General features: G+C 37.1%; 1 protein-coding gene across 1 annotated transcript in view; it reads left to right on the top strand.

The window, feature by feature from the left end:
• The first annotated feature begins 999 nt into the window (after positions 1-999).
• SLC15A2 (solute carrier family 15 member 2) overlaps positions 1000-19638 on the top strand; it is a 35703-nt gene continuing 17064 nt past the window's right edge. The window contains 14 exon segments of the mRNA XM_030330224.1: positions 1000-1153; positions 3174-3261; positions 3855-3869; positions 3872-3995; positions 7436-7528; positions 8856-8955; positions 10792-10882; positions 11151-11228; positions 16183-16265; positions 16722-16808; positions 16980-17069; positions 17162-17206; positions 18246-18278; positions 18959-19047. Coding sequence (XP_030186084.1) covers positions 1049-1153; positions 3174-3261; positions 3855-3869; positions 3872-3995; positions 7436-7528; positions 8856-8955; positions 10792-10882; positions 11151-11228; positions 16183-16265; positions 16722-16808; positions 16980-17069; positions 17162-17206; positions 18246-18278; positions 18959-19047 — 1121 coding nt within the window. The 5' untranslated portion in view covers positions 1000-1048.

Raw genomic sequence — 19638 nt, 5'->3', positions numbered from 1 at the left:
CTTTTTTCTTTTCACTAACAACTGGAAGGGCATCATACATTTTTGTTCCCCATTGACTTACTGTATAAAATACATCTATCATCATCACTAAGTATTGATGAAAATCGTGATTGCAATCATATCTAGAAAGTGACCAGTTCATAATTTTTGCTCAGATTGAATTTCCTTTATTAATAAAATGATGGGTTCATCCTGAAGTGATAAAAACACAAGGACTGAATTTAGCGAAGAAGAGTGATTTCCAAATGTACATCACCAACCCTTTTCTCTGACTTTCGTTAGCTCCACCTCTTTAACTGTTTATAGGATAGTTCTAGTTGAACTTCATTATGTTGAAAACCAAAATCAACATCTTTTCTACTTTTCCAAATTCAATTTCGTGATTACTTTCTCTCTTCAGTGCATTTCAATTCCCCTATATTCCTACATTTCCATTTCCATATACCCTCCATTCCTGAATAATGTCCATAGGCATTACTGATATGAATCTCCCATCTCTCATGGCAGTTAAAATTCCAGACCTGCCATTTACTGACCACACGACTTTGGACAAATTACTCAACCTCTTGGGACATTAGTTCCTATAAAATGGGGATTGTACTAAGAATTAAAATATAGATAGATAGATAGATAGATAAATATTATATATATAATACATATGTAATACATATATATTATTGTTGGCCATAATAGATGTTCAATAAATGGCAGCTATTGTGATCCTGAAATCAATCTATACTTGAGGCATGGTAGTCTTAGCTATTTTGCACTCTTGTGCATTCTGCAGCATTGTCTTGCCCCATCTTGTGATGTGTTCTTCTTACTTCCTCAAGCTCTTTTATTTAATCATTATTTTGAACTAGCCTCTGAGACCCAACCCTTTCTTTTCCATAGCTGTGTGCTTTGCTTTTGGTCAGGCAGCTGCTGAAGCTGACACCCACGGGGTTAAACCTAGTCCACTCCAGTGCCCGTTTTCACAGTAGGCTGGCAGCTGTCCCAACTTCCTACCGAAGCCAAATGCTTGAGAGGAGAGACTAAGGAGCCAGCTATGAATCCCTTCCAGAAAAATGAGTCCAAGGAAACTCTGTTTTCACCTGTCTCCACTGAAGAGGTACCACCTCAACCCCTCAGCCTCCCAAAGAAGCCACCTCCGTGAGTCCCCAGATTTAACTCAGCTTCTGACAGGAACAGACTTGCTCTTTTGGTTCTTCTTGGCCTCTGAGTGTCAGGCTGAGCTGTATTAGGGTATCAAAAACTATTCTCACTTGGAATTAGAATTAACCTGAAAACCAATCTAACCAGAAGTTTTCTTTACTTAGGAGAAGAAGCAGTAGGAAAGAGGTAGTGAGATTTCTTCAGCTGGATACAAGACTTTGCTGTATCTCATTGTATATTCTGAGTTTCTCTGGGGTGAAAAAAGAAGCAATTTGAATATCCAGGGAAACTTGGCAAGCATTCTTGCCTGGAGAACTGTGTGTAATGTTCTTTCTTTACCAGTATAAAAACTCAGCCCTTCGTTCCCCCTGGATTCAGAGTCCTTATGCTGGACACCAAGGAAAGTTTTAGAATAGATGCAGTGTCTGTTATTATGTGTGCCAGTTTACAGTGGGAAACAGGACAGAGAAACAAAGAAGTAATAATGTTTGCATTATATACTTGTGAAACACTTCCAAATTCGTTATCTCATTCAACTTCATATCAAAATCCTGTAAGTGGAGAGGATATAGTAATAATAGCCAATATTTACTGAGTTCTCACTATGTGCCAAGAGGTGGTAGTATTCCTATTTCTTTGGAATAATGAAAGTAAACATAAAAACAGGTATAGTAGTATGTCCAGAGTTAATATGTTAACACAGCCAGTGACGGTATTACATAGCTAGTAAAGTGTATTACTAAACTCTAGGCTGTATAATTCTCAAGCTGTGAGATGGGAAAGTAAGAAGCTTTTTAGCAAGTTATATATTAATATATATTAATATTTAGGAGGGTTGTTTATATCCATCTATATAGGTAAAAAAAATGAAACATTAATTTATACTTCATCTATTTATTTAGTTATATCTCTTCTGGTCCCAGAAAATTTAAGGCTGCTTACAAAGATGCATGTATTTCTTATGAAATAAGAGGCAATATAAATTTCATGATGAGATTTGACTGTCCAAAGTACAGATATCTCCCTCCCCACCTCATGTAAGTTGGGCAATCATAATGGGTAGGGATTTGAAATTAAACATGACATTCCTTATATACTGACTGATACAGCATATAGTCCTTTTAATGTCCAATAGATTAACAAGAAATGTTATAGAATGACTTTCATAGGAAGAGTGGACATTTAATGTTATAAGATTTAAGAACTCTCTAAGTTCAAGGTGATCAATCAGCTTACCTTTAGGAATCTAGCTGGACTCTGAGCCTGGTTCCATCAGGCTCTGAATGGTAAGCATCATATTGCCCAGGATCCTCCCGGTATCATGAACAGGGAAGGTGGGAACAAGAGAGGTTAGTTCAAACAGTAGAACTAAGGAGGTTATTGACCTCTAAAAGTAACTGCTTCGGGGGCGCCTGGATGGCTCAGTGGTTAAGCATTCAATTCTTGGTTTCAGCTCAGGTCATGATCTCAGTTCATGAGTTCAAGCCCCATGTTGGGAGAAATACCACTGGCAGCACGGAGTCTGCTTAGGATTCTCTCTCTCTCCTCTCTGCTCCTCCCCGACTCGTGCTCTCTCTCTCAAAATAAATAAATAAATAAACTTTAAGAAAAGTACCCATTTAAATGTAACTGCTTGGATGTCAAATGCTCTATAGGCTAATTCTTTGTTCTGCTCTTAGAAATAAGTATGATTATTCTCCTACTCAGAGGCCCAGGCTTTTCAGTTGCTTGTAGGTAGATGGGAGGTCCTGGTATGTAGGGTCAAGGAATGTCTGAGCAGTTCCATGTTAAATGAATGAGGAACAAAGTAATATTCAAAATAGCTTCTATTACTCCTAAGTCAGCAATGCAAGTACTTTTTAGTGTGATAATAGCTGTTTCATGAAGAGTAGGGGCCTTTGCTTCACATTACCTATCATGGTGATTTCAAGTAAATGAATTTGTCTGTCATAGAGCAATCTAGTGATTAAATAGAGGGGAAAAGCTCATGCTTGAACCACTGCCTTTTTATTTCATAGAAAATTTGTGGCTCCAACTATCCACTGAGCATTGCCTTCATTGTGGTGAATGAATTCTGTGAGCGCTTTTCCTATTATGGCATGAAAGGTAATTTTGTGTCCCAAATTCTTTCTCTTCTCCACTTACCCTCACCCCATGTTGGGAAACACGTGGTCTTCTTTATGTACTTATTTCCCTTATCCACACTTTCTACCTTTATCCATATTGATCTTTTCCTCTGGCAAACATTGCCAATGAATACTGCATGGGATTTCACCTAGTGACAAGCCAAGAACAGAAAGGCCTTACAGATACCAGAAAACAATCTGTAAGAATATAAGTGTGAAAACTTCCTTCTGTTTTCATACATGTTTCTCAGGTCTATGAACAGACCTGTTTCTCAGGTCTATTGTTGAGAAGGAGAAGGCCGTGACATTGGAAGCATCTTTGGGATTGGCTTAAATGCTATGTATGTACATGGACTTAAGGGAGAAATACCACATTTGTACACTAAGCATAGCCTCATTCACTCCCACAATGTCCATGGTCCCTGCTTCTACTGCCTGATGGTCACTCCTCAGTCTCTTCACTGATAGTAGTGTTGAAGGTCAAGATCACCTTCAAAGACCAGAGCTGAAATACACTTCTCCATAATCATTTTAATGTATCTGTCTTGTTTTCTTTATCCCTTTTCACCTCAGCTGTGCTGACCCTGTATTCCTGTATTTCCTGCACTGGAATGAAGACACCTCCACATCTATATACCATGCCTTCAGCAGCCTCTGTTATTTCACTCCCATCTTGGGAGCAGCCATTGCTGACTCATGGCTGGGAAAATTCAAGTAAGGAAGATGGGCAGTCACATCCCCACATTGCAGATTAATTGTGCAGAGATTTTTCCACTTCTTGCTGCTTTGCTTCCAAGCAAAAATATACTTGTGTCATCCATGAAAAATATGTATCTTTTAAGATTGACAACACAGAAAGACTATCTCTCTTCATTATCAGTTTTCTTCCATTTTTTTTTTTGCATCCTTTCAATCAGGAATTGTTTTATTTTATTTTCCTTAAATCTAATTTAATCTCCCATTCTATAGTTTAAGACCAATTCTTGTTATAATCTCAGGGATGATAAAGATTGCTACCCACCAGAAAATTTATAATTTTAGAGACCTCTCCATCTCTTCTCCAGACGAATCATCCCAACCTCCTTTAGTATATTCTTATGAGTCCCCCTTTTTAGCTGTTTTACTGTTTCTTTTCTCTAAACTCTTTCTGTGGTTTGTTTCTTAAGAATATAGTATTTTCATGAATTACACTGATGGTCTATTCAGTTTCTGCGACTTTTAAGTCTCTGAAAATAGCACCAAGAGACATTTATGGGATGTTATAGTTTCCCCTACAACATTATCCTCATAGGCTAGAAATGAATGGATCTTGGCTATCCATTGCCAACTTATTTTCTATGGCTTTGTCATCTATGGATTTGTCTTAATTAGTATTTCTCGAAGAGCATTTTGTTGAAATTGGTTGATAGGATACAATGAGTGTAATATAGGAAGATAAGCTCTCATGGTCAAATAAGTTTGGAAAATGCTAGGCTAAACAAAGTTAAAAAGATTTCTTTACTGCATGGCTTCTTATAGCCTTTAACATGCTAATACACACTGTACAATTTCCAAGAAATTGTTATGTTATGTTATGTAGTGATTATGTTATGCTGTGTTATGGCATGTAGTAATTCCCAAACTTATTTCACCATGGAATATTTTTTTCAGGATATTTTGTGGACCTAGTATTCCAAGGAATCCTCTCTAGTAAACATTGGTTTATATCTCACTTGGCTTGTATATATTCATTGTTCTAAAGTGTTTACTTAGCATTTAATATATAACTATAACCATAACACAGTAGTGAATACAGTTTCTTGACTTGAGAGAAAGATGGTGGATTATGTTTGCTACTTATGTAATATTGGTTACGAAGTCCATCCAGATAGAAAATTGGTACTATATGCAGAATAAAAAATATAAGTCATGACCTTTACTCAGTTATAGAATAAAAGACTCCCATAAATGCCCTAGTACTTTTATTTATTTTAAAATGACTTCCTTTAAATTGAAGCATGGATATGGCTTTTCATGATTTCTATAAACATCTACTGAGAGGGCTAACTACATGCTAGAATGCTTTTTTTTTATGTCAAGTTGCTTTTAAGAGAGCCAAACATTTTTAGTCATAGTCTCTAGTGTGGTTTTTATGCTCTGTGTCCCCATGCCTATTGGTTTGGACTTACACCCACTCTCTTAATGAATGTGTTTACTACCATCTCCTTTCTCTTTCTCTGAATAGGTATATAGCATGTTTTTTCCCTCTCCTATATTTTTTGTCTCATCAGAGCTGCCCCTCTTCATGCTAGGTTTCTTTCTCTGCCATCACTGCACATACTCCTTCTCAGTTCCTAAACTCTCATTAAAAATGGCTCTGGTCGTGAAATAAAACTTAAAACCTCTCCCTCTTTCCTTTCCTTTTCCACATTAACTTGTCTATATTAAAACTGAAGGAACACTGGGCTGTAAGTTAGAAAGTAGAAGTTCTATACCTAACCCTAATACTAATTAATTAGAATGTCACTCTAGGAAGGTTCTTTGACCTCTCAGGATTTCACCTTCCTCATTTGCAAATGAAAGATTGGTCAAGTCTATCCAGAAAACTTTTGTTTCCTGTGGTTAGGATTCAATGACCCCCTTTCAAAATGCAGAATGTCCAAGTCTATCTTGACTTCTTTCTCTTTCTGTTAAAGTTTCCTACCATTAGCTTCCTCTTATATTCTTCATATCCTAGACTAATTTCCTGAGCCTTTCACCTAAAATGTTGCTTATTTTCTTTCTAAACCACTTATACTTCCTTTATCCATTTAGTCCAACAATCTGATATTGTTCTGATCTCCCTACTCAGACTCTATTAGTCCAGCTTACACTTCTTTTGTTTTTTTCTCTCTGATGATCTAGCAGAGATCATCTCTTTTGGGTTCATGATAACTGGCCTTTTTTTCAGTCCTTTTTCATTCCCCTTCTATTTATTCTTTTTATTCCAACAAAGAAAACTCTTCTCTAGAAGATGCTACATGCCTTTTGGGAAAGCCTGTCCCCTTCCTTTGATATTAATTGCCATATGCAATTAATGCCCTGGATTAGTCACCCAACTTCTTATACCCTACTTGCCATTTTAAACCCTCTAAGGTCCCTTCCCTGGAGAGCCAACCGAAAGAGAGTAGGCATTTAGAATAAGAAATCCACAACCTGAGATTGATGGCATATCCAGCCTCTGTCTGATACTTTCATTTCATTCTTTATATTCCACGTTAGCATATAACACTTTAAAATCACAGGTGTAAACTATATAATCTCCAAGGTTCTTTCTAGTACTAACATTCTACTTGTATTTAAAGAGAATGCTGGCATGGTAATGCACATAAGGAATATATCATAAAGGTAGTAATGTGCTATATTTTAGTGTGTAAATCTCTACATATGTTCTTCCTGGAATTCTTCGCTGTCCCACTTCCTATTTGCCGTTCAGATTTCTTGGAGAAACAACACAAGAAGTCCCTACCAACTGCATGACCTTTATCACTGGCCGGTCTCTTCATAGTCCCTGACTCCTTTCTTAACCCTTGATAACTTGAACATGAGGTAACTGTGGTAGGGATTACAATTAACCCAAGTGTTCAAGTAATCAGGCTGAAACTGAGAGCCTTTCTATCCATCCCATTGGTTGGGTTTAGAGAAAGTTCTTTATGTTACTCATTCTTTTTTCCTATTTACCTGCAGTTTTTTTCTTGATTCCTATTGATTTCTAGTGCCAAAGATATTCCTTGATAACAACACCTCTGGTCAAAGTAACCTATTGTCCTGGTTCTCATAGTTTAAAACATCATTTGCTGCAAATCCAACCAGTGGATGCAAATCCAACCAGTGGATCCAACCAGTGTAGAGTGAGTGGGGAAAAGGACAGGTCATATATGAGAAAAAAGCTTGAAGGGAATGTCCATTACCTCTAACACTACAGGGTAAAGAGTTGCTCTCTCTTTTTTCTGGTCTGTTTACTTCATTTACCACTCCTATATCTATGTACATTTCTCAGGTAATTCTTTCCTCCTCCTCCCCTTCCTCCTTCCATTCCATTTATTCTGGCACTGAGAACAGTATGAATTCTGACTCTGTATTACTCAACTCTCTTGATTCTGTTTGTAGACTGACTGATTTAACTCTCTCAACAGGACAATCATCTATCTCTCCTTGGTGTATGTGCTTGGCCATGTGGTCAAGTCCTTGGGTGCCTTACCAATACTGGGGGGACAAATGGTACACACGTGAGTAAAATCATGGAATAAACTGAACAACTTTTCTTTCATTAGACAGGTCAATGTCTCACACATTCATTACAGGTTATTTTCTATTTTCTTACCAGAGATGTCCCTTTATTTTCCAACCTATTGTTTTATTACCAAAGTGGTTGAGAAAAAAAAATTATTTTGTGATCAGTTGAACTCTTGCCTACTTTAGCTGTCCTCATTTGTTTTTATTAAACATTTGGAGACTTGTAGAATGCCTAGCTAGTTTCCTTTTCATAAAAAACTCATCATATTCTTAAAGACAATTATTTTTTTAATTTTTTTAATGTTTTTGTTCATTTTTGAGACAGAGAGAGACAGAGCATGAGCAGGGGAGGGGCAGAGAGAGGGAGACACAGAATCTGAATATGGCTCCAGGCTCTGAGCTGTCAGCACAGAGCCTGTCGCGGGCTCATATTCACGAACTGTGAGATCATGACCTGAGCTGAAGTTGGACACTTAACTGACTGAGTCACCCAGGCACCCCTCTTAGAGACAATTATTAAAACTTGATACCCCTCATATTTCCCCACCTATTCACCCACCCATACATCTGTACTTTGCTAGGACTAAAAATGTGCATAATATTTCTTTATAGTGTGCATTGCAGAAATCCTATCCAAAGCTTGGATTATTTTCATTTAAGTTCCATATATTCCAATTGCTCTATCCCTCTTTATTTAAACCATTGATGTTTATTAGGCCAGAGGCATTTGATACATACTGATGTCAGTTGATTCAGTCAGTAAAGAGGAGGGTTACAGTTGTTCAAGAAGTAGGTCACATGTATTCATGTTTATAATCTGCCTACACATGTATTTATCTAATGAATTAAGAATTTTAAAATTTAATAAATATTAGATACCTCCTTCTCAGTGTCCCCAACAAAAAGTGACACTTATCCTATTAATCATAAAGAATTTTAACATTTTATTTTGTGTTTAGGAAGCGTATATGGGATAGGTGTTTATAAGGCCCTTCTGTTGGTATATTCCTTAAATTAAGACAAGATTGAAAACAGTGCTTTAACTGTGGAATTCCTTCAGTATTTGCTTCTATCTATTGCACACAAAGGGTAAATGGAACTCTCAGGGACAAAATGCCCCCCTGCAATGCATACTTTCTGGCAGAGGCTCAAAGTTCATAAATATTTTAAGTGTCTCTGGGTCTCTCCGAGGAATGAAGGCAGATGGAAAGTGCCTGCAGTAATGTGAAGAAATGTGAAAGGAATCTTTGCTCTTGTACATCCAATTTCTGCAGTTGTGCTTCATATCAATATGGTTATATCCTTACCTCTCCATTTCAGAGTCTTATCATTGATTGGCCTGAGTCTAATAGCTTTGGGGACAGGAGGTATCAAGCCCTGCGTGGCAGCTTTTGGTGGAGACCAGTTTGAAGAAAAACATGTAAGAGACCTGTTATTTCTGTGTTTTCAAGAATGTAGAGCAGGCATTAAAAAGGTACCTAGCAGGTAGCTATTTGCCAAGACTGAAGTAATCCACAGGTCAGGAGTTCTATTAGGTGCTGGGTACTGGTCATTAATAGAAACACTGAAACATGTTCAAAGGAAAGTAACCAGGGTAGTGAATGGACTAAGACACATCTTATGAAGAAAGGTTGAAAGAATTGGAGATATTCAACCTACATAAGGTAAGAATTAAAGAGAATATTATAACTGTCTATAAATATTGATAGTAATTAAACCAGAACTAGTGGGTGAAAGCTATAGGAAGTTTTTTGCTTGATGGAAGGAAAAATTCCAAAAGAGTTTGAAGCAGTGAGTTTACTCTCACTTGAAGTATTTGAGAAGAACCTTGGTAGGTACTTCGAGAATGGGAGATAATAAGCAGTGTAGAGATGATTTAAGCACATCTGGCTGAAATCCTATGAAAGGGGGAAATGATCGTTCAGAATAAAATAGAATGAGATTCTATAGGTGAACTTGTCTGAATGATCATTTCCTCTTTTCCTACTTTCCACGATTAATGGGGGGGGGGCGGGCGGGGGGAGGGCGGGGAACAGGTATGAATAAGCTGCAAATGGGCCTAAATGAGGAAGCTTGATAATTAGGCAGGGAAAGTAGTCTATTTTTAAATAGGCAACATTTTTGGCTTTCTCTCTTTTGTTCTCACTTTTCTTTTTTGTCTGTCTTCATGTATTATTCCCTCATCTATAGCAATTTCTCATGTTTCTGGTTTTTGTCTCTCTGTTCTTTCTCTGTGTCCTGCTTCTTGTGTATCTCCTCCCCTTCGGACCACTTGAGTTATTATTTTATATTCCCTATCTGTCCGGGGTACCATAGATCATAATTGCTTGCTGACTTTGGAGAAATACCGACCTTTGGCAACCTTTGGGATTCTAGGCACAATGAACTGTACAAATAGGTGAGTGGAATAGATTTAAAAGGGGGCCAGAAGAGGAAGCAAACACTGTAAACAGAAAATAGGGAAGGACAGATTGTGCTACCGTGTCAGGAAAAGATCTGTGGTACCAGAATGAAGCATAATGAATAAAAACAACAACAACAACAACAACAACAAAAACAAACAAACAAACAAAAACCCTATATTTTAAAGTTGTTTCATTCAGTAACTGCTCTACAAAGATATTTCAATAATAAGACAAACCTACTTCCAAGTTTCCACCAACCACTTCTAAGCCCACGGACTTCCTTTTATACTCTCTGGCAGAATTCCCATAAGTACTAGGTGAACTACCCTGCTTGATCAACAATTTAACCCACTGTCCTATGTTCTAGTACTATTCCTATACCACACATTCCATAAAATCTATTTAACTCAATCATTCACTTAATTAATTCAGTCTATAAAAATGTGTTGAGTCTGTAATATGTGTCAGGGACTATGCTAGGTAGTAGGGAACACAAAAATGAGCAAGATATGATTTCTGTGCTAAAGGAACTCTCAGCCTACTGAATGAAACAGACATTTAATGGAAAGAAATTAATATTAGGACATATATAGGACACAAGTGGCACAGTATTATAGGATGATCATTTTTTCCCAGGAGGGGTATAAGAGTGTTAAAGATGCTTGTACTAGGTTTGAAAGATGGGTAAATGTTTGTATGGGTTATGTGTTAAAATATCTAATATGTTTTTCAGATATCATGGAGGCAATATCTGAATCTGTTTCTGTGCATGTACCTCCAGCTTAGTCTGAACATAGGGTAGATGAGCTAGGAGGCACATCACACTTATTTTTTGTTTTTTTGTTTTTCAGGCAGAGGAACGGACTAGGTATTTCTCAGTCTTCTACCTCTCCATCAATGCAGGGAGCTTGATTTCTACATTTATCACACCCATGCTTAGAGGTTAGGATCTTTTCTAAGGGGCCCTGTGTAAGGTTTTCTCTGACCAGTCAAAAATCTTTTCAAGGCTTCCTGCTCTTCATCCTCTACTTTTACAAGGGCTTAAAAATCTGAAAATTTCTTTTAATCTTGATTTGTCTGGCCCAAAAGAAAGATTATGGATGAGGTGATGGGAAGAAAGAGGATGGCTATGTCTATGACCTCACAAACTTGAGCTTGCAGAATAGAACACCAAAGATCCAAGATTCAAGGTTACTTTCTTCTGGCCTAGGAGATGTGCAGTGTTTTGGGGAAGACTGCTATGCATTGGCTTTTGGAGTTCCAGGATTACTAATGGTGATAGCTCTTGGTAAGTACACTGGGACAGAGGAAATTAATAATCACTGATGCCTGCTACATGAAAAGCATCATCTAAGCACTATTTTATTCAGTCCTCACACTAACCCTATTAGGTAAGTGTTATTGTAGGGATTTTCTCTAGACATTGGAGATAAATTAACAGAATGAAGTCAGAAACCAAGGAAGAAAGAAAGAAAGAAAGAAAGAAAGAAAGAAAGAAAGAAAGGAAAAAGAAATAAAGAAAAAAGAAGAAAGAAAGAAAACAAGAAAGAAGAAAGAAAGAAAGAAAGAAAGAAAGAAAGAAAGAAAGAAAAGAACACACAAAGGAAAGAAGGAAGGAAAGGGAGAAACATGCCCAAGGTTATATAACTAATAAGTTTTCTGGGGAGATTTTAAAAAGACTAATCCCTGTGCCTTATACTGGAGCAATTAAGTCAATATCTCTGCAGGATGGAGGCTAGGTATCTATAGTTTTTTAAATATCTAGGTGATTCTAAAGAGTAGTCAAGGCTGAGATCCACCATTCTATACTACAATATGTAAGGAAGCGAGGAAGATAATTAATCCTTTCTCTCAATCTAGCTTATTTCATCTGATAGTTATTTATCTGGTTATTGGAAGATATTTTTAATTCTTTTAAAGTAGTTTCTAGGTTTTGCTATTTCTGTCCTGCTCTTCAATGCTCCCAAGGAGTTTTCTCTTGATCAAAGGGAATGAGGGGAGTTGGATGAGTAGGTGGAAACTGATGCAAGTTAGATCAAGTGGCATTCTCCTTACCACTGACAACCCAATAATGGAAGAGGAAAGAGGATGTGTGTGTCGCTTAGTTTATGCAGTCTAAGGGGAAACTTGGACGTGATTGTTCCTAATCACTGACCTGGAAACCTGTTCTCACTCTGAGCCTTTGGGTGACACCCCCCTGGAAGATATCCAGCGCAACACATAAAGAACTCAATAGAGGAAGAAAGAACCCAAAGAGTCAATGTTCAGTCCTGATTATTTTCTACCAGGGGGTGGTTAATAGTAATACTCAGATTCTAATTCCAATTTCAAGGAAACTTCTGTGTTATTCCAGGAGAGCTGTGATAATACATTCCCTGCTTCCTTCTCCCTTTGAAACCAAACATTTTCCCAAATATCATCCTGGTTTTCCACTTAGTGCTATGTCTTCTTCTCTGGATCATGGCACAATAATAATATTAACACATCAGAATAATTATAAAGATAAAAAGAGATACTATAAGTTAAATGTTTTATAAACTATGAAATGTTAAACAAGTGTTAGTTGTCATTATTAGCTGCTTCAGTTTTCTGGGTACGAATAAATAATTCTCTGGCTTTTCACTATAAATTTATTCATCTATTCTTTTCATTCATTGATTCAACAAACATTTATTTAATGAACCTTTTATGTGTCAAATCCTGTGTAGCAATTGGGGTTACATTGATGAATTAGAGAGCCACAGAGTTTATGCTTTCAAAAAACTTATATAGTCCAGCAGGAAAAGGGAAACATACATAGTAAACAGGAATTTATAATACAGTATGATCAGTGTCACAGTGGGGGAGGTACAGAGAAAGTTGTAGGAACACGAAGGAGGGATGTCTGACTAAAACTCTGAAGCTCAGAAAATGTTTGCCTAAACAAATGGTATCTAAGATGAGGCCTAAAAGATTAGCAGGAGTTAATCAAAGAAGACATGATATCTGTAAGACAAGGAAGTGAGAGATAATTGTGACATATCTGAAGGCCTTAGAGGAATTCCAGATTGCCCCAGGTATAAATGAGAAAGATAAAGAGAAAAAAGTGACAAAAACCAGATAACGAATGGCCTTTTAAGTCTTAAGGAATTAGAACTTTATCAAAACATTAGGGAGCTACAAAAAGATTCTGAACAGAGGAATGATTGTTAGATTTTTATTTCTCAGTGGTGTCTCTGACCATAATGTGGAGAAAGAATGGGTTAAGGGTGAAGTAAGGATATTATTTATCTTGATTACTGAATTCTTGGCATTATTTAAAATTTTGTGCTCAAGGTGAGTGTCTCACTCAGCTCAGACTAGTCTCAGCCCTGGTAAAATTGACAAAACTTGATATGATTAGAAATGTGAAGTGATGGAGAAGATAAATCAATGAATATTAGGGTTCTGACTTGAGCAATTAGGTAGATGGTGGGATCATTACACTAATGAATTTAGTTTGGCATACATTACATTTTAGATGTCTTTGAAAATATAATTGGGGTTATCAAAGAGCTATCTGGAAATACAGGTTTAAAGCTCAGAAGAAATGTTTGGGCTGTAGATAAAGATCTGGAGCTAGTAGTGTATGAAGAGCAATTAAGCTATAAAAATAGATTAAATAACTAAGAGATAGTAAAACTAAAGTAAAAGAGGGCTACGTTAGAGCCCCGAGGAATGCCAGTATTACAAGATAGGCAAAAAGAAAAAGCTCACAAATGAGACTAAGAAGGAATGGCTAAAATGGTAGGGGTTCTATCTTGGATTCTAAGAGGATTTCAAGAAGGGAATTGTTCAGAGTAACAAATGTTACTAAGTGGGAAAGTGAGATAAGGGAGAAAAATCCCCATTGAATATAGCAACAAGAAGGTCACTAATTTGGTGATATCAGTTATGATAGATTGGTGGATTCAAGACAGATTAGAGTAGAATGAGAAGTGAATAAGAGGTAAGAAAGGGAAAATGGTATGTATAGCTGAATGGGACATGGAGTCAAGAGAGTATGTTGGGCATGCTTGAATATCATTAGGAAGACTCCAGTAGAGAAAGAAGTTGAAGATGTGAAAAAAAGACCGTGTAATCAGTATGAAAGCACACATGGCAGAATTACCTTTGTACAGAGGAGGAACATCACCTTCAACTAACTGGAGGGAGAAGAGGATAGCTGTAGATATAGGAATTAATAGATTTTGTGTCAGGAAGTTGAGACAATTCCTATTTGAAGGCTTGTGTTTTCTTTATGAAGTAGGAGGCAACATCATCTACTGCAAGAAAGAATTAGTAGAGAAACTTAAGGTTCCTACTCCTCTTCTTCAGTTAAGTGGCTTTGAAATTTAAGTGTGATCTTACCCAGATAATTACCTGGCCTTCCTTTTATCAGTCCACTGTCCACTCTACTATTGATATTTCTAGCCTCTTTCTAGAATCATTCTTTTTTTTTTTTTAATTTTTTTTTAACGTTTATTTTTGAGACAGAGAGAGACAGAGCATGAACAGGGGAGGGTCAGAGAGAGAGGGAGACACAGAATCAGAAGCAGGCTCCAGGCTCTGAGCCATCAGCCCAGAGCCTGACGTGGGGCTCGAACTCACGGACCGCTAGATCGTGACCTGAGCTGAAGTCGGACGCCCAACTGACTGAGCCACCCAGGCGCCCCTAGGATCATTCTTAGTTTTAGGAGTGGTCTATTTCCCCTCCAAAATCTTCCTCTTGTCTAGCTACCTCTTTTGCTGCCCACTTGTCTCCCAGGATTAGCATCCTTTCTTTTAGCCATTTTTTTCTGTCAACAATAAGAAGCCTGTGGTAAGTAAAGCGTGCTATTTGGACAAGCTTTGGGGAAACAGAGAATGAATGAAGAAAAAGTGATAAAGGCAATCTGACTGAGAGTAAGAGAATTTAGAAAGTTAAGGTAAGGAAAAGTAAGGGGACTCAGGCATTCTGGTCATAAAGATACTATAAAGTGCTGCTGGTCACTGACAAAGACACCTTTGGTAGAAGAACTTCTAGAGGGACATCTTGCTGGAGCTGGGAAATCCATTAAGGAGGGAAATACATCTGGGACAGTACCAAGATAGAGTCTTCCTGCTGAATTTAGTTAATAAGCTTGAAAAAAATAATATTTAGTATTTCATAATTATAAAAATAATATCATCTAATTGCTGGTTAGTTGGAATGTAGGAAAAAATAAGAAAATAAAATTCACTTATAATTAGCTGTGAAGATGTGGTTAAAGAATATGGGGTAAGGAAAAGAGAATGAGCTCAAGTACAGTAATAGCACAGAATTATTTTTGTAAGAATGATGAATAGTGGTTAGAGTGTAGAGTACCTAATGGGAAATAATGAAACATAAAGTAGGAAATAGTAGATTGAGGTGAGCTCCACAGGGGCCACATCTTTTTTTTATCTAGCAAAGTGTCTAGTGTAAGAATGAGTGAATGAGATGCTTTATGGTTGTTAACAGCATATATTATTTTTGAGTCAGACAAATCTCAGGTCAAAAATACAGTTTCTGGCATTTTATAACTATGTAATCTGTACAAATTGCTTAATTTCTTTTATCTTCAATTTCTGCAATAAAATGGAGACAGTAGTACATGTTTTTCAGGTTAAATCTGTTAATGTATATAAAATGCTTAACACTTTACATATAATAGTAAACCTTCAATAGATGGATAGTGATAATAATAGCCATTAGGATAATAATGAATTTGGGAAGAGCTTTCATGCCAGGAGTTTGGGCTTTTTAGGTAGGTCCTAGAAAGAAGGTTTTAATTTGGCATCAGATAAGAGAAGGAAGAGACCAGGGATTGAAAAACTAGTTGGTAGCCATTTTAATAATCCAGGGTAGAGGTTCTAAGGTACTAAACAAGAGTCCTAGCAGTAGTAATACAAAAGAGGGGCAGATAGGAAATATGTTGAAGAGAGTCTCAATTAAAATTGGTAACATATCAGATGTAGAGATGGAGGAAAAAGAATTCAGAAATGACTTTGATTTCTGTGGCACAAGAAAGTCTCAACAGATTACTTCTCTTAACAATTGACCATTTTATTCTTCTCTGGGATTCCATAATTTGTGTAATTCCAAAGTCAAGAAGTTTAACTCAGTCCCCTCCCTTTATAAGCTTTGCCAGTCACTCCTAACACTTCAGCAGCCTGTCCTTAGTACTGACATACTGAATGTGCTGAATGAGAAGCTAAGAACCTTGTTCGTTTACCAACTGCAGTTGTGTTTGCAATGGGAAGCAAAATATACAGAAAACCACCTCCTGAAGGAAACATAGTGAGTCAAGTTGTCAAGTGTATCTGGGTGAGTGAATTGTTTACCTGCCTTTTTCAATCAATGGGAGAGAGATGCTATGCTGAGTATATAGGCCTTCAAACATGGGTATACATTTTTCCCAATGACTCTGTTCTACTTCTGTACCTTTTGGCAAACTGAGATTAATCAGTCTTCCTCTGTGTCTCTACTTAACCATTAAGTAAAAAAAATAATGTAACCATTTTTGTAAATTGACAAAAATCTTCTGAAATGTGTATATGTAATATATGTTGCCAATAGGATGCAGGAATAGTTTAAAATTATATCTGAAATATTCTGTATTCAATGTCTGATGAAATCAAAGGGTTGGAGTAAGTCAATTAAAGTATGTGTATCTGAGGGAAGGGATAATGAATTAGAAAAGGCATGGGATGCTTTCTTTTTGTCACACTTCTGGTATCTATGCTCTGGTATCTATGCTCTGATATTTATGCTCTGCCCTAGTTTGCTATTTCCAACCGTTTCAACAACCGCTCTGGGGACATTCCTAAGCGACAGCACTGGCTGGACTGGGCAGCTGAGAAATACCCAGTAAGTTGGAAGTACAGAAATATCTTATGCCTCCATGGAGATTTTTAATGTCCAAACTGATTCCCTCTTACTGCATTTGACTTCTTCTCTTACTGTTCTGGGACATTTCTACTCTAAACAAGAAAACCAAGTCTAGAAATTCAGCCTGTTCCTTCTTTCCCTTTCTTGCAGAAGCAGCTCATTATGGATGTGAAGGCACTGACCAGGGTACTATTCCTATATATCCCACTTCCCATGTTCTGGGCTCTTTTGGATCAGCAGGTAAGAATGGTTCTTTTGAAAACAACTCCTTATTCCAGCCCCTTTCCTCTCACAGGAAAGGAATTTCTCATAATAGCATCTGTCACCCCTAGGGCTCACGATGGACCTTGCAAGCCACAAGGATGAATGGGAATCTGGTGAGAAAAGATTTTCCAGAGAAATCTATTATTTTCTTTACAATCCATATCAGGGAAAAATTAATTTCTTTGTGTTTTTGCCTGAAAACTGACTTAAGATCATAAGAGAGGTGCCTTTAACATGAAGGTACTGAGTAGGCAAAATTTAAAAAGCTAGTCTAGAAATAAAAACACAGACTCTTCTCTTTAGAAATCAGGAATATAAAGATGGAAAGGTTTAAATGTATACAAGGAAGTACTGAGAAGAGAGTAAATGAAATGATAGAGACTTGGGATAGAGAATGTTTTCTCCCATCTAAGCCTTCCTGGGGCATAGTAGCATCGGATTTGATTGGTGCCACTACACATTTAGCCCATCCCAGGTTCGTGTAGAGGACCTAGAAATGTGCTACTTTGTACATGGACAAGGAATGGGACAGTTGTGAACATTTTGTTTTTCCAATCTCCATTCTTTAGCAAACTCAGAGTCTCATCTAGGCTCTCAGTTGTTCTACTTAGATTATTATATTGTTTTTCTACCATCTCAGTTGTGAAGAGGGCAGGGTGGAATGATACCAACCAAGATTTTATTAACCAGTCTATTTGGAGCCTGCAAACTATAATTTTACCTTTTCCCTTTCTCTGGTTGTCCAGAATTTACTATGGTTGTTCTCTCGTTGACCCCTGGAGAACAACTTTGGAAACACTGTGTGTTAGTGGAAGTCATTATCCTAACCATAACATTGTGTTCTGCACATTATCACTTACAACTGCAGTTACTGAAATTAACAAAAACACACTGACTCTACTCTCTCTCAAGAAAACCATAGTACACCGAAAAAGAAAATTCTCCTTTAGGCCTACCTGCCTTCAGCAAGCATTGCCTGAAGCCATTCCCAGTCTGTTTCCCCAAATACCCTTAGAAGTGCAACCATGGCCCTGAACTAAAGACCTGGTGAATTTTATCTTATGTATCTCTCCTACTAATTAGCAATATTTTTGATCCAAGCTATTCTTGTCTTTAGCCACCATCAAAGTGTAATTTATTATAATTTTTCAGGGTGTTTTTGTGCTTCAGCCTGACCAGATGCAGGTAGGAGTTTTCTCTATACTCATGGGGATTTATGGCTTTCCTTATCTATACTTCTACCTATAATATCAGGATTACCAAATATAACTGGATGTTTGTTTCCTTGTATGCTGAGGAGGATTAAGAATAGGGGTGAAAATATTCTCCTTTTGCCCCACACTTCTCTTTCACATCCTGCCCACTTCCAAGTAGAGTGAATTTTGATCTCACAAGAGAAGTATAAGCTCGGGTTTTTTTTTTTCCATGTCAAGACAGTATTTTGGAAATATTGTCCAAGAAAGTGTAAGGCTTTGTTGTGTGAGTAAAACACAATTGGGTGACTCCCAGTTCTTTTTTAAGCCCTTGTTTAATAATCCCCAATTCTTCCTTCTCTCCTTCACATTTTCCCTTGGGCTGTGGAACAGGAAAAGATAAGTGAAATTGGGAGGGCAAAATTCCCAACTGGTTGGACAGAAAAACAGGTTCAGAGTGAAATTTGTTCTGTGGGATATTGAGAAGCTGAGGTGCTATGCAGGGCAAATAGAGTCCTGGGTATAAAGGACTGAAAGAGGTGGAATCATTCCATACTTAGTACAATGAAAGTATGTTTGAACGTTAGAGTACACACAAGCAAATGAGAGTACGTACTTACACTTGAGGTAGAAGAATATGTGTAATTAATCCTTTTTACCATGATGTTACAGGTACTAAATCCCCTTCTGGTTCTTATCTTCATTCCATTGTTTGACCTTGTCATTTATCGGCTGGTTTCCAAATGTGGAATTAACTTCTCGTAAGTGCTCACTATGCCTTTGTTATTTAAACTGGTTTAATATTTGCTCAGCTTGATAAAAGTTCAATGTCAGTACTTTTCTACTTAGTCACGATTTGTTTTGGTTTATAATTTTTCTGCTTCTATGTATCTAAGTTAAACTAAATGCCTATTGATACTGGAGGATGGGAATTAGAGCTAACTAATTCTTATTATAGACAGTCCAAGCCATTATTGCCGACTGAACTGTGTGATGTTGAAGAGGTAGATCTAAGCTTCATGGAAAGTCAAAAGTATGTGAGAATAGAATCCTAAATCAACTTGTTGCTTTATTCTTGAATGTTGCCTCTTCAAAGTCTACAGCCTATCATGACAACTAATCCCTTTAAATCTTCTATTGTCTATATGAAACAAAGTGGGTACCTAGTAAGAGTGGGAATAGAGTTGTCCCTAATTACTGCTTTCCCCCCATTCTAAATAGGAGCACCGGGTGTTGTATGGAAATGTTGAATATTGTAGACATGAAACTAATATTACACTGTGTGTTAACTAACTGGAATATAAATAAAAACTTAAAAAGAAAAGAAGTGTTATTCTTTGTAAATTTGACCA

This window comes from Lynx canadensis, chromosome C2 (assembly GCF_007474595.2).
Source record: "Lynx canadensis isolate LIC74 chromosome C2, mLynCan4.pri.v2, whole genome shotgun sequence".
NCBI lineage: Eukaryota > Metazoa > Chordata > Mammalia > Carnivora > Felidae > Lynx > Lynx canadensis.
This window is presented reverse-complemented; position numbering and strand designations above follow the sequence as displayed.